The sequence below is a fragment of the Ostrea edulis genome, chromosome 7 (assembly GCF_947568905.1).
Source record: "Ostrea edulis chromosome 7, xbOstEdul1.1, whole genome shotgun sequence".
In the NCBI taxonomy this organism is placed as follows: domain Eukaryota; kingdom Metazoa; phylum Mollusca; class Bivalvia; order Ostreida; family Ostreidae; genus Ostrea; species Ostrea edulis.
Window position 1 is genome coordinate 42,558,522 of NC_079170.1, and position 16,374 is coordinate 42,574,895.

Sequence of the window (16,374 nt, forward strand, 5' to 3'; positions counted from 1 at the left end):
GAATTTCTAAGATTTCGGCTTGAGCATCACTGAAGAGACATTATTTATCGAAATACACATCTAGTGCATAAAAATTGGTACAGGATAAGTTTCAGATGATCTTGTCGAGATAGGGGTAAGCAGTTGAAATAGTAAAACATTTTGGTTTTTTTGTTCATGTAACGTTATAAGAAATTGAATTTTTCACTTTATATAAGAAAAATACGTTAAGCACGCATGCATCATCAAACCCTCTTTATTAAACGAATTTGACCCAATGACAACACCTTTTACGTATTTTGACCTATTTCATACATCTTTCAGAGCAGAAAGAGCTTATCTGTGCAACATTAAACAGCAGATTATAAACGAAAATTTCTTTTGCATTCAGTAATAAAAATATATACTTAAGCGCGTGAGAGATCCATCCCTGCTCCAACACCGTAAGCGTCGAGCATATAAGCCCAAATTGTGCAGCCCTTCATAGGCAATGGTGAAGTCTTCATATGACTGAGTGAAAAAATTCTTGAGCGCGACGTTAAACATATACAAGAAACCAACCAACAATTTTCAACATTTTTTAACCCTTTTATTAAACTCAGCTAGGAAGAATCTGGGTTTATTCCAATTGTTTGACTTTTCAAGTATATTTCATCTACTTTCGCCAACCACATGCATCTTTAAATAACAACACATAAGAACTCTGTACTTTTAATTTCAATTATTTATTTCATGAACAAAAACACAGATTGTATAAAAAAAAATGAAAATCTGGATAATGATCAACATTATGCATTTATTGTTAGTACACTATTTACAAATGAATGATGTCTTTTCATGCAATCATTTATTCACTATTTGCAGCTACATGCCGCAGCACATTTATACATGTCAGGTCGGATACACCCTATTCCGTATGCACAGAAACCTGCTGAAAGGAGTATAAATATACTGTAAACACAGTTATGAAAATTAACGGAATTTCATCTTTTCGGTAAGAAATTGAAAACAAATTGTTGTGTAAAAATTTACCACTGCATTTACAATCTTACATCCGGGACATTTACAACCGGTTTCACATTTACATCCAGAAGAACAGTTACTCCCAGTGGAGGGACAGATGCCTGAACACTGACAATTTCCCGCTAGAAAGAAAAATGTATCACATTGTACATTCACTCTCACAATGGATAGTGATAACTGGATTAATCATTAAAATTAATAATTACTTACTTTTCTGGCAGTTGCATGGGTCAGACATTTTTCTTAAAGTGGAATTCTGAAAGAATTTTTAAAATCAAATGTCAATAAAAATGATGTTAAGATTCAGTCACTAGAATTTTGTTAATTGTGGTATAGCAGCAATATATTTCACATTTAGTCTAGTATATTCTTCCACTATATGAACATAAAAATAATACATAGCGAGAGGTCAAAAGAGGTGGATATTAGGAGGATTCGGATGCAGACGGGCTAATTATACTGATCGGGAGCGATGGTTCGTCGACATTATCTGAGTGTAAATCCGACTCAATCACCCAAGAATTATGACACTTCGTGATTTTTGCTATGCTCAGGAAAATAACGTAAATTTACCCTGATAACATGTAGTAATGTCCTTTAAATCAGGAAGAGATTATTTGTTCATTTTACTGCATTTACACAAAAGATGATAAACGGACATTTCTCCTACATACAAAATTTGATTACATGTATCCCGATATAACTATGCATGTATTTACTCGTATGACGAATATAACTCGTTGTGACTAGACACTTACTTGGTACGAGTCACTCTTTTGTTAAAACAAGTAAACTCTTATTTTTGAAACAAAATTACAATTCCTAATATGTTTTAATCTGGTTACGTTTCATATGAATGATAGATTTACTTATAATATGACAATGTTGGACTGCCTCCCTTAGGCATTACCAGAGAAATAATCCTTAATAAAATTTACAAGGGGGTCATTATTCTACGGGAGTCATTTTTCTAAACGTGAAATGGACTGATTTTTTGAAAAAGACATTTTTTCTACGGGCAAAAGGGGTAATTATTCTACGTCGAATAATGACCGGGGGTCACTTTTCGACGTCGAAAAATGACCCACGGTCAATATTCTATGGGAGTCAAAATTTGCCTCTACACCGGCTACACATTTACACCCAAAATCACAATTACACCCAGTGGACAGATGCCTGAACACTGACAATTTCCCGCTAGAAAGAAAAGTGTATCTCATTGTACATTCAGTCTCACAATGGATAGCGATAACTGGATTAATCATTAAAATTAATGATTACTTACTTTTTTCACAGGTGCTTGAGGACAGAACCCCCCCCACCCCGATATAGACCCCCGGGCTTTTTCGACATTTTTTTTTTAATAAATCATCTTTTTATAACATATTTGTAATGTAACCTATACCATCGATCCGAAAAATTATCTAAAATAAACGTTTTATAAAAATTCGTAACCCACTCTATATATAAAAACAAGGTTGCCAACTTCGTCTGTCAACTGAGAGGCACTACCAAGGAATTCTTTTTGAAATGCCCTATAAAACTCTACCTACCAGTAAAAATGGTGACATCACGCCGTAGCCCGAATGTTTCCCTCACTAAAAATCTGTATGTCACTCTAATATAAGTTCGTTCATTGGGTAAAATTATACGATTTTCACCGACAAGTTATCGGTTTTTAAACTGATCAAAGCTTGGTCAACGGAAGTGGGGGCTTTATGTCACCTATCGCAAGAAGGATAACTCCGCTGGTAAACCGAGAAGTTACGAGTGTCAATGGAAACTCAATCTCTCACCAGAGGGCGTATTACGCTACTCTACAACACCTCTGTCAACGTCTGAATGTCAAGATTCTTGGCAAAACTTACTTTTACCTATTGCATCATATAAATAATAATTTTACAAGTTTAAGTTTTAAGCTTTAAATCTTAAAGTAGGTTCACAAAAACAACAAATCCCATGATTATTCTAGTATTATTGAATAATGAATATTTATATAAACCTTTTAATTCGCTCAGGTGTCTCATATTTATCATCTACTGCTTTTAAAAAATTCAGACAAGTGTTTGATTTGCTTTGATATTATCATTACAGTTTGATATGCTAAGTTAGTTTTAGTACATTTTGATATGCTTTTTAGGCGTTGACAGAGGTATTAGCGGGAACGATAACTCTGGGTAGAGATTGATGGAAACTATGTAAAGGTAAGAGAATTACGAAATGCGCTTATTTTGGCGCATATTTACCTCTAAATCAGGAAGAGATTATTTGCACCCTTTTCACAGTGAAAATGTCAAATCAGGTTAAATAAACTGCAATATACATGTATATGCTCAAAGGATGACTTTTGCGCACGATACTGAATAACTGTATATCTATGCACACGTTCTTCAAATATTCATTGTCATGTTCAAAATGTTTATATATAGCAGTATACAGTGTCGTATACAAATTGAATATAGTCAATTCAGTCTGAATAATCAAATGACGTAAAGAAAATTGCTACCTAAATAAAATGAATGTTTCAAGCAATTAAATTGTTAATGACAGGTGCATCAGATAAGCAACAGTCTGATTACCTTAGTGTTTACTATACAGCGATAGATATCGATTTTGATTGGGATAAGTATACTTTTTCAATGAAGCTTCTCCTTATTGTAATCCTCATCACGTAGTTTTGTATGAAGTCGTTCCCAGATTCAAAGAAATTTGACTCAGCCATAATATGAATTCAACGTGCAAAGTCCGCTATGTTTCTAATTATTGATTTGCAAATCGTATGATGTATTTTTATTTTCGACAAATCCTGTTGGGATCCGGGTTAGAATAGGTCCTCAGTACCCCTTGGTTGTCGTAAGAGGTGACCAAATGGGGCGGTCCTTCGGATGAGACCTCAAAAACCGAGGTCCCTTGTCACAGAAGGTGTGGCACGGTAAAGATCCGCGACAGACCTAAGTCGTTAAAACAGGTAGTGATAGTTCCATCGCCAAACGCTCGGCATCAGGTGTGAATGTCACGGGTCCTCGGAGATGCCTTAAAAACGTATCCCCCATGTCACAGTGGGTATGGCACGCTAAAGAACCCTCACTGCTCAATGGCCGTAAGCGACGAGCATAGGCCTAAATTTGAAGCCCTTCACCGGCATTGGTGACCTCTCCATATGAGTGAAAAATTCTCGATCGAGACGTTAAGCAATATTCAATCAATCAATCAATATTTCCGACAATTTTGAGCTCTTTATGGAACTCAGGAAGAAAAAACAAACGATTTTCTCTCAATTATTTCATTTTTAAGTATATTTCATCGCTCGTACCAACCACATGAATCTTTACAACACATTAGAACTCTCTACTTGTAATTTGTTTATTTCCTGAACAAAATCACGTAATGTAACTAAACCATGAAGATCAGGATGTCAATGTTATGCGGGTATTGTTGTCTATATACAGATGAATATTGCCTTTTCATGCGACAATTAATTCACTATTTGCAGCTACAACCAGCACCACATTCCATCGGGATCCGGGTTATAATAGGTCCTCAGTGTCCCTTGTTTGTCGTGAGAGGCGACTAAATGGGACGGCCCTTCGGATGAGATCGCAGAAACCAGCAGTTGTGGCACGATAAAGATCCCACAATGCTCAAAGGCCGTAAACGCCGAGCAAATTTTGCAGCCCTTCATCGGCAATGGTGACGTCTCCATATCTGTGAAAAATTTTCGTGCGGGACGTGAAACAATATCCAACTATCGAACCACCCATTTGCATGTGGCAGGTCCGGTACATCCTATTCCGTGTGCGGAAGAATCTGTTGAAAGGATTAAAGACATATTGTAAGCATAGTGATACAAGTTAATTGATTGTAAGTTCTGTAAAAGAGTGACCACTGGCATTTAAAGTCGGATTCACATGTATATTCTGAACTAAGTGGAGGGACAGAGGTCTGAATACTGAAGAGTTACAGGGCGGATCCAGGAATTGTGATTACAGGGGGCGCCACTTGATGAGGTAGGGAGTCTGGGGACCGCCTTGAGACCCTGGATTTTATAGGTTTTATAGAGCTTGAAATATGTCTCCTATTTAGTCATTTGTAATATTTTCTATCATTTTTTATAAGGTGAAATTAATAAAAATGACCCAAATTTTAAGGGGTTTTGGAAAAAATTAAGTTCTCCCAATAAAGTATTTCAAGAAATCAAAAGATTTTGTTATTTATTTCTCCGGGAGTGGAAGAAATTATTGCTTCTTTTATCGTTTGGTACATTTTTCTAAACAAGATACCACGATGTACCTTAAATTTGAAAATTTAAGGGTGGGGGGGGGGCGCCGGCTGCGCCCCCCTTAAATCCGCCACTGGATATGATGTTGTTGTGGTGATATGATATTGTTATGATATTGCAGTAGTGATGATAAGATATTGTTGTGACATTACAGTCAGTAGTGATGATATAATATTGCTGTGACATTACAGTAGTGATGATATAATATTGCTGTGACATTACAGTAGTGATGATATGATATTCAACAATAGCTAAGAATCATGCAAAATTGGAATAAGCAATTTATCCTGTCAAAAAAAAGAAAAGAAAAAGAGATAGCCTATAAATGAAAATCTTTCTTTCTTTACAGTACTACAGGTGTAGTTCATAAAAATTGTGATGATTTTTTTAATATATCATGTACCGCTTGCGAAAAGATAATTGACAAATTGCCCATTGCTTTCTGTAGCGCATAATGTGTATTCTATTGGAAAGTACAGAGTTACCTGCCCATACAAAGCACGATACTTTGTGATACTTGAGCATCTAGAGAATATATATTTTCAAAAAATCATTTGTATTATTTTCATCAATCATCCTCTTACACAAAACGTGGTTTCTGCAGGGTTTTGTCATTCTTCGTAACTTGAATTGTTCATATTCTTCCGTGGATTTAAGAATACTAGTATTTTTCAATATTAGCACTTCCACAAAGATAAACATCTTGCGTGTTTTTCAGATGTTTTAGAAAATAGAACGAGTTTGTTTAATTCATATTGATTGAAAACTTGAAACCACAATATGTTTCGGATTTGTCTCAACTTGTGTGACAACATGTATGATGACACGCGATTGCCTCTTTAGCGTCCTCGTTTGGACGTCAAACCTGCTGTTCTTGTCCTTCCAGTTAACAAGAATGAAGGTGAGCTCTATTACAACATTGTCCTTCTGTAAATTTGAGTAACAGTATATTGATAGCAATACCGATAAATGTTTACAAGAGTAGGTTGGGCGTTCTATTTGTATTGATGTAATTGCATGGGGTACAAGGCATATTATATTATAGACCAAAAAAAAAGATTTCTTATAAACTCTGTATCCCACCCCTTAGTGAATTTAAAAGGAAAATAATTTTTTGATTCTGAAAATGACGACAAAAAACCTAAATACGATGTTTCACACTCTAAAGAAAAAAAACCCCGAAAAATCTCAGTAGTCAGATTTGCCACATTGTATGTGTGAAATGTATTTCAGAATGCAAATCTAAACAATATATGTTCACTTTTCTGTGGGGGTATGTAATTCGTGAATGATGATGTAAATGAAGAAAACATTTATAAGATTTATCCACTAAAAGAATACACATCATTCTAGTACTATATGTTTATGTGTTGAAATACGTGAAATTCTTACAATGCTTTCTAGTAAAATATTATTGACGAAAATAATACATGTATAACATTTTATATATCTTTCTGTATATATAGTATATCTATAGTATATAATATTCTGTCCTTTGTATAATAAAACAGTGCAATTTGTTTTATTGTGTCTAGGAAAAGGTAATATTACAAAACGTTGGACAAATAAACTTTTGTTTCCTGAGCACTCTGAAACAGAATACCAAAAAATTTTTTTAAGTTATATCACTTTTACATCAATAAATGACTTCTTGGTTCAAAGCCCAAAAAAATCGATGTTACAACATGATAATAATAATAAATAATAATAATAGCCTTTATTTATCCATGATGATACAAATTAGCATACAGTTAGTTTTCATTGTGGTCCTGCATTAAAACATATACAAAACATAAAATTAGTAATTAAAATTAGTAACCAAATACGTGAATACATAATAAAAAAAATCACAGCACAAAACAAATATAAAATAGTATTCAAATATGAATTCATGATAGAAAGGAGAGAAAAAATCCAGAATAAGACATATATAAATATATGCCGGTGTCGTAGCATACAATCCCCCACCCCGCCGCATAGACTTTCCCCCCGGAAAAACGGGCCCGGGATAGACATTCGCCCCGGAAAGATGGGTCTGGCATAGAATTTCCCCCTTGGAAGAATTAACCCGGGCCCAATTTTGCCCCTAGGAAAAGCCATCCCAGTATAGAATTTCCCCCTAAATGACAGCATGCCCCCCCCCTTCTTACATGTGAGTTATGTATCGTTTCCTGTTCTATTACTAGAATTCCCTTGCTTATCTAGACCCAGGAATTTTTATTTTTTTAATTTTTTTAATTTTGAGCAGGGTCTTGTGTATCTCAATCATCATCGTATGTTTTTTTAAGGAAATTATTCAAATAGTGTAATGGTATATCAAAAATTCATCCAGACATCTTAAGTCTTTGCCGTTATTTACTAGTATCTAACATTTGAAATAGTGAAGTTGGGAAGAAGTTAATGGGGTTTTTTTAATTTAGAATTTAAAATTTTATTAAACGGGAAAATTAAATTGCTTAAATCTATACAGTGCATCTATTTTACTTTTCAGATATTTTGTATATCTTTTAGTCGACTTTTTACGAAAAATCCTAATGATAACGACCATCGTTAAAGTCTTTTGAGAAGCATATCGTATTTAGTATATGCAATTCAAAGTTTTCAGCGTGTAAACCCAACTTTAACGTCTAAAAAAAAAATCGTTTATTTTATGAATATCGTAATCCGGAAACAGGAGGGGGAAAATTCTATACCAGGGAGGTTTTTTTCCGCCCAGGGGGAAACTCTATACTGACTTTCTACATAGGGGGAACTTATATGCTGGGGCGCTTTTTCTCCCTATGGGGGAAATCTATCCCGGGCCCGTTTTTCCGGGGGAAAATCTATGCAGGGGAAAAGTCTATGTTACAACACCGGTACACACACAGTGTCACATCGCAACTACATTCAAGAATTAGGCACATACGCTATCAATTAACTAACATAATGCCTTATAATACATGTATGTGTATAAGATATTGGATTTTAATCCATATTCCTCTGATGAAATTTATATCGAAAATAATGAATAAGTTGGTCTATTTTGATTTCCCCAATATCACCCGATCAAATGTAGAATATCTTAGACAATGAATCTTAACCCCATTAATAATGGTCATACTGTGTATATTAAAATATTTTTAGAAACTTCTCTCAGAATACATTTATTTATTTCCTGAAAAAAAAAAACCCATTATCATACACATATTCTAAAGATTAATGTAAATGGAAAATGATTTGCTTAAAATAAATGAAACAAAATAATTACCCATGTTTTGTTTATGATCTAAAAAAAATTCTTCTAAAATTGTTCTATTATATACAGTGAACAGCCAAGGGCTTTGTCAAAATGCAGGAGAAATGCATCGTCTTTATTCTTGCTGCTCTGTCATGTGTGGCCTTCTATCGATCTGATGGTTTGATCATTTCACCGCGATTGTACTCACCAGGTCGTACGGACTTCGCTTTGGACCACAGATTCTACAACTACCTAGGTACAGAAATTTCATTTATTTTAAAGAAAAAATCGAGTGTAAATACATTTGTTACCATGTCAACCAATAAGTCTTATAACCGTATCTCTTGAATAGAAGTCCTTTGGGGATCCGGGTTAGAATTAGCTGCAGAAAAAATATTGGGACAGATCAGAGAGCTACAGATCCACCCCTTATAAAAACCTTAAAGTTACGGCGCATAAAAACATGCGCACGGTTGGGGCCTTAAATCGCTATATTCTTGCATCTTCATTTCATGAATTTTATATCAAAAAATTCCTAGTACATTTTTTCTACTATACTTGTGCACCGTTCTGCAGCTAGGTTAGAATAGGTCCTTAATACCCCCTTGCTTGTCGTAAGAGGCGACTTAAGGACGGTCTTTCGGATAAGACCACAAAAACTGAGGTCCAGTGTCACAGCAGGTGTGGTTCAGTAAAGATCCCTCCCTGTTCAAAGACTGCAAGCGCCGAGCATAGTCCTAGATTTTGCAGCCTTTCACCGGCAATGGTGATGACGTCTCCATATGAGTGAAATATTCTCGAGTGGGACGTTAAATAATATACGATCAATCAAGCAATCTTGAATAGAATACTGTACTCCGGGTTGTTAAAAATATTGGTAAATATAATGTCAGCGAGATTCGTCGAGGCTGGATATTTGGACTGAGGCGTCAGTCCAAATATTCAGCCTCGACCAATCTCGCTGAGATTATGGTAAACACAGTCCAAATTTTCTTTCTGTTGCTTTGGAACTGCATGGCTTAATATTCCTTCACACTCCGAGTCTTTCGGCCTTCAGATATATATGTACTAGCTTCAGGACGAGAATAAGAAATTCATATGTATACTATTTCACTTTCACGGATAGCATGAAAAGTAAATCAACATGAAATATAAGACAGACATTTACTATAATTTATTATTTATGTTAATGACTTCATTTCATTATTTTTTTTATGCGAAATAAACCTAGAGCAAGCTTTTATCTGAGAATTTTTTTGAGTGCGCCGTTCCCAAGGAAATTAACCCAACCTTTGAGAGTGTGTGGTTACACATGATACTATACCCATAATCAATCAACTGGGGTCTAGTTCCAACTGAATCATTCACCGAATTGTGACAGAGAAGTAGATAAACGGAAATTATTTTGACATTGAAATGTTGTACAAGCAACAATCAAAATGCACTTAGACATAAAAAGAAACAATCATATTTAGGCCCCTAAGATCTTTCCAATGTATGCGCAATGTACGATTTAATTATTTCTGTTTAAAAATAATTTGGTCGACATTATTGGTTAAAATTGGACAAAATAGTTTACACACTAAAACAAACAAACAAAAAAAAGCGTTAGACTTTTATAAATACTACTAAAAAGCTATTTTTAACGAGTGCTCGACTATGAAAAAGCGATAGTCGAGTACTTGTTGACATCCTAGAATTAACCTTATATTTTCACTGAAGAGAAAACATATGCATGTAAACGCCGTCATTATTCTTACCAGAGAGAACTATGGCGAAACTCACGGAACTGAGAAAAGCTCAGCAGCTACTGGTAAGCGAGCAAGGCGTCAACAGATACAGCATGAAGGGTGGTGCTGATTACGCAGCGACGATCTTTTCCAGCTTAAAGCCCAGAGGTGTCATATTTGTAAGCAATTATCAATTCTTTGTCGAATACATATAATATTATTAGATAAATGAAGTTCAATATTCCTTATCAGTGGCAGGTCCAGAAATTTCTGAAGAGGGGGGTAAAAGGCTGGGGATCTGGGGGACTGTCTTAAAGCCCTCGGATGGGTCCAGGAAGAAGCCATGGTGGGAATTTAGGAGGCGAACTTAAAGCTCTTGAGTTCTGACAAAATAAGACTGTATATTTTAAAGTGTTGGACATTTCTATGAGATATCAATCATATTTGTGAAAGGGGGAGCTGGTGGCTCGGCCCGCCGACTCTGGATCCGCAACTGCTTATGACGCCATATAATTAACGGGTATTTTTGAAACTACTGATATTGTCAGTAAATGTCTTCTTTTACGTAGAAACATCCTTTGCGATATACAGATCGAAGATGCAATTGGAGGCGTTGCAGGATAAATTATAGGCGAAGAACATCAAGACGAATGTGGCGAAAATTAAGGAAAATTAATAGAAAGTCACATGACCGGAAACTAAGAAGACGGAGAAAACAAAGAAAATACGTTCGAAATCGATACAGTAATACAAGATCCAGATCGCGGGGTAGACGAAGGGGATTGAATAGAAGACAGAGTCGCAGAAGAGGACGGGTTCAGAGAAGAAGGCGGAATTACAGAAGGCGGAATTACAGAAAATTCAGGAAAATGTATAGAAAGTCACATGACCGGAAACTAAGAAGACGGAGAGGGAGAAAACAAAGAAATTACGTTCGAGATCGATACAGGAATACAGGATCCAGATCGCGGGGTAGACGAAGGGGATTGAAAAGAAGAGAGAGTCGCAGAAGAGGACGGGTTCAGAGAAGAAGGCAGAATTACAGAAGGCGGAATTACAGAAAATTCAGGAAAATGTATAGAAAGTCACATGACCGGAAAATAAGAAGACGGAGAGGGAGAAAACAAAGAAAATACGTTCGAGATCGATACAGGAATACAAGACCCAGATCGCGGGGTAGACGAAGGGGATTGAAAAGAAGAGAGAGTCGCAGAAGAGGACGGGTTCAGAGAAGAAGGCGGAATTACAGAAGGCGGAATTACAGAAAATTCAGGAAAATGTATAGAAAGTCACATGACCGGAAACTAAGAAGACGGAGAAAACAAAGAAAATACGTTCGAGATCGATACAGGGATACAAGATCCAGATCGCGGGGTAGACGAAGGGAATTGAAAAGAAGACAGAGTCGCAGAAGAGAACGGGTTCAAAGAAGGTGGAATTACGGGAAAAGGCGGGTTTACAGAAAAGGACGGAGTCAGAGGAGAGGACGGGTTCACAGAAGGCGGTGGGGGTACAAAACAGAAAAAATTGTTTTAATGGTTTTCAAATAGTACATGTAGTTAACAAATAAAAACCAAAGGCATATCGAGAGCAGAATGTTTTTGCTGATTTTGTCGCTTTTATACGAGAATGTAAATTTTGTCTTGGAAAACGGTCATTCAAGTACAATTACTTTGTTTCGGCCTTGAGTATCCACCTTGTGTTTCTAAATCGTACCAATATTGTATTGTTACGGATTCGTTCACGTGGTTTTGTTGTCTAAAACAGTAATTCATCGTACAACTCATCTAACTTCGTTTCGACCTTGAATTTTCAAATTATACCATTATTGTATTTTTCCGGATTCTTTCACGTAATTTTATCTTCCAAAACAGCAATTCATTCAGATCCATAATTTGTTGACTCGCTTTGGTAAGCTACCCACGTTGGGTATAAAGTATAGAGGTTGTTTATTTATTTCTGAATCCTCAGAAGTGCCACTCATGCCAGGATAATTCCAATGATAATGGAAAGTCAATAAACAATATTACTTAATCTCTCTGCTCTCCCACACTGGTGAAGAATACTAGAAACATTTTCAGTTGTAGTCTGTCAGGTGAATGAACTGAACAAGGCAATATGATATAAATTTATTCATGTGGTGAACTCTTTGCACTACAGCATGCGATGTAAGTGTAAAATAGTATGTTGATTTTTCAGAAATACAAGTTTTGGTTGTCCAGTGTGGTGGGAGATTTCTAACACTCTTCGCTATTATTACATTATGAGTAATGTGACCTTGATTTTCGCCTTGAAGAGATTTGAATTTTACCGCCGTACAACTTGTAGAAATATGCCGTAGTATCGTAGCGACTAATTTAGCCTTCGGTTCTAGACAACATGACTAAAGTTAATCAATCAAAATATATGTATGCCGTACAGGCCTCTAACCATACAGTGATTTGTATAGTTGCATCCGTTCCCACACAAACCTACTTATTTTGTACTGTAGGCTACCGTACAAGCACGAAAGGAATATTGATATAAGTACAAATAATTACATCGAAGAAACAAACATTAAATATGCTATATATACATTGTAACAATTGATAGCTTTCACAACACACCTTGCCTAAGAGTGATAAGTACTTAATGAGTGATGTTTACCAAAACATGTATTCTGCAAAAGTCAACTGCAGTTTTTGAAAGTTTCTCTGTGAGAAAAAGTCTGTTGGACGTCATTTTGTCATTTGCATTAACCAGAGATATATTTGTTATATACATGTACATGTATGTCTCAGCATTAATTAAGAGATATGATCACTTAATTAATTTTCTGGAGAAGACGCTATTAATATTATACCGTAGAAATATGACATTAAACCGAATTATGTTTTCAGGGAAGTAATCATCCCTTCTCCAATTCATAAACGACAATTTCCTCAAAGTTCTTTTATTATAGGGGAGGGGGTATCATGAAAGAAATATTTCCTAATTCATTTAATTTATCCATTAAATATGAAACAGTTGATATATAAAACAGTTTTTAAAGAATTTATTTTTATTTGTATATGTCTGTAGGTAAACCCTTTATTCCTTGTTATCTATTATTGTACGGGGTCGGTATGAACCTACTTAAGAAAATCCAAGACTTATTATTGTATTATAAAAAGGCTTCTTAATGAAAGGTGAAAACAACGAACAGTGATCAATCTCACAATATGAAATATGTTCAAAGCGTTTTGTGAAACTGTGCTACAGCCAGTTTCTATCGTAGAAACAGATGTTTTTCTCCTTGACTCATCCATGACGAGAAACAAACCTCTTTTACCTACATGTTTGGAAAGGAATCATCCATTTATTGTCATGAGTGATCTCGTCGAGGTACAGGCAAAGAGTTCAAATAGTCAAACATTTTTTATTCATGTAACGTTCTAAGAAATTGTAGAAATTCATTTCAAAATTAAGGATTATCTCCCTCACGCAGAGCTCTTATCCTTAGACGAATTTGACTCCACTTTTTTGGCACACTGTTTTCCCCTATAATAGCTCTAAAAATTCATTGTTATTTCGGATTCCAAACATTTCGGTTGAGCATCACTGAAGAGACATTATTTGTCGAAATGCACATCTGGTGCATCAGAATAGGTACCGTATAAGTTTTACATTATGACCCCTGGGTCGAGGCCTCTGCTGGTGGACTGTTAGTCCCCGAGGGTCTCTACAGCCCAGTAGCTAAGTACTTCGTTACTAGCTTGAAAATACGGATGTATATTTAGTTGCTGTTATAAAATTTAGAAATTCATTTCAAAATTAAGGATTATCACCTTCACACATAGCTCTTATCCTTAGACGAACTTGACTCGATTTTTTTTTTTTTTGGCCACACTGTTTTCCCCTATAATAGCTCTAAAACTTCATTGTTATTTCGGATTCCAAACATTTCGGTTGAGTATCACTGAAGAGACATTATTTGTCGAAATGCGCATCTGGTGCATAAAAATTGGTACCGTATAAGTTTTACATATAAGAAAAATACGGTATCAGAAATACATGATTAAACTTTGGACTATCTCTATATTTTGAAGTTTTTTTTACGCACACATGCATCACAAAACTCTCTTTATTACATAAATGAGATAGCCCAATAGTGGACCACATGACAGTACCTTTTAGGTATTTTGACCCCTATTTCATACATCTTTAAAAGCAGAAAGAGGTTATCGTTGCAACATTAAACAGCAGATTATGAACGAAAATTTCTTTTGCATTCAATTACAATAAAATATGCACTTAAGCACCTAAGAGATCGATCCCTGCTTCAAAAGCCGTAAGTGCAGAGCATAAGCTTAAATTGTGCAGCCCTTCATCGGCAATGCTGACGTCTCCACATGACTGAGCGAAAAAATATTCTTGATTGCGACATTAATTATCATACAAGAAACCAACCAACAATTTTCAATATTTTTTACTCTCTTATTGAACTCAGCAAGGAAGAATCTGGTTGAATTCCAATTGTTTGACTTTTCAAGTATATTTTATCTACTGGCGCCAACCACATGTATCTTTAAATAACAACACATAACAACTCTGAACTTTTAATTTCAATTATTTATTTCATGAACAAAAACACATAATGTATAAAAAAAAACATATGAAAATCTGGATAATGATCAACATTATGTATTTATTGTTATGTACACTATTAACAAATGAATGATGTCTTTTCATGCAAACATTTATTCACTATTTGCAGCTACACCCCGTAGCACATTTACACGTGTCAGGTCGGATACACTCTATTCCGTATGCGCAGAAACCTGCTGAAAGGAGTGTAAATATACTGTAAACAGAGTTATGAAATTTAACGGAATTTCATCTTTTCGGTAAGAAATTGAAAATAAATCGTTGTGTAAAAACTTACCACTGTATTTACAATCTTACATCCGGGACATTTACAGCCCGCTACACATTTACACCCAGAAGCACAATTACACCCAGTGGAGGGACAGATGCCTGAACACTGACAATTTCCCGCTACAAAGAAAAATGTATCTCATTGAACATTCAGTCGTACAATGGATAGCGGTAACTTGATTAATCATTAAAATTAATAATTACTTACTTTTTTGGCAGTTGCATGGGTCAGACATTTTTCTTAAAGTGGAATTCTGAAAGAATTTTTTAAAATCAAATTTCAATAAAAATGATATTAAGATTCAGTCACTAGAATTTTGTTAATTGTGGTATGTCAGCAATATATTTCACATTTAGTCTAGTATCTGTTTTTCCCTAACATAGCTCTTCCAAGTTTATTATTTCGGATTTCAAAAATTTCGATTGAGCATCACTGAAGAGACATTATTTGTCGAAATGCGCATCTCGTGCATCAAAATTGGTACCGTATAAGTTTTACATCTTATTCCACCAATTGAACACAAAGATAATACATAGCGAAAAGACATTTACCTTTGATTACGAAGTGCAAATAATTCCTTGAGGAAAGTGGTGTTTGTGCTCAAAACAAGATGAATAAAATATGTTTAGTTCGTTTGCACACGATATACAACTATTCAGTACTGTGTGCAAATAATCGATTGAGTATAGAGTTCCGTGTGCAAAATGTATAGGTTTAAAGGGGCGGATTCAGGAAAAGAACGCATGTCAACAAACACAAGACAATTTATCAAACACAATACAGCGACTGGTAACGATATTTTATCTTCTTTGAGATCGACGGATAAGAATAACACATTTGTTAAAGAAATAGTTTCTTTAAATGTAAAACTATTTTAAAAAATCATACTTTTTCTAAATCAAAAAGAGATTATTTGTTTATTTTACTGCATTAAACAGCAGATTATAAATGAAAATTTTTCTCACACTGAGATAACAATAAAATATGCAGTTAAGCACATCTTTGCTGCAAAAATGTTAAACCAGATTCAATATACTACATCTAAATTCACAAATAACGACTTTTCCTTTCAAAACTGAATAATTGTATGTGTATGCACAAGTTCTCCAAATATTCATAATAATTATGATGTGTAATATTGTATAGCAGTATACAACACGAAGATAAAAACAAAAACACACCTTTGATTAGGAATGCTGTACAATCTGCTTCACAAAGAGTGTTTGTGTTCAAGGCAAGATGAATAAGG

The 16,374-nt window shown here is 35.0% G+C and overlaps 1 protein-coding gene and 2 long non-coding RNA genes across 4 annotated transcripts; 1 reads left to right on the forward strand and 2 right to left on the reverse strand.

The window, feature by feature from the left end:
• Window positions 1-685: 685 nt before the first annotated feature.
• Window positions 686-2,689, reverse strand: LOC125656199 (uncharacterized). Its single transcript, XR_007363055.2, has 4 exons — window positions 2,556-2,689; window positions 1,213-1,258; window positions 1,012-1,124; window positions 686-910 (listed from the first exon to the last, which is right to left on the reverse strand). It is a non-coding gene; the product is annotated as an uncharacterized LOC125656199 (long non-coding RNA).
• A 3,384-nt stretch (window positions 2,690-6,073) lies between these two features.
• Window positions 6,074-11,818, forward strand: LOC130048153 (arginine/serine-rich coiled-coil protein 2-like). Its single transcript, XM_056144495.1, has 4 exons — window positions 6,074-6,182; window positions 8,586-8,754; window positions 10,262-10,407; window positions 10,798-11,818. The coding sequence occupies exons 2-4, from the start codon at window positions 8,610-8,612 to the stop codon at window positions 11,776-11,778; spliced, it is 1,272 nt and encodes a 423-aa protein (XP_056000470.1). The 5' UTR covers window positions 6,074-6,182; window positions 8,586-8,609; the 3' UTR covers window positions 11,779-11,818.
• Window positions 11,819-14,800: 2,982 nt separating this feature from the next.
• Window positions 14,801-16,374, reverse strand: LOC125656197 (uncharacterized). 2 transcript variants are annotated; one of them, XR_007363053.2, is made up of 4 exons: window positions 16,307-16,374; window positions 15,333-15,378; window positions 15,132-15,244; window positions 14,801-15,030 (listed from the first exon to the last, which is right to left on the reverse strand). It is a non-coding gene; the product is annotated as an uncharacterized LOC125656197 (long non-coding RNA). The 2 variants fall into 2 exon arrangements; XR_007363052.2 differs by lacking the exon at window positions 16,307-16,374 and adding an exon at window positions 15,677-15,801.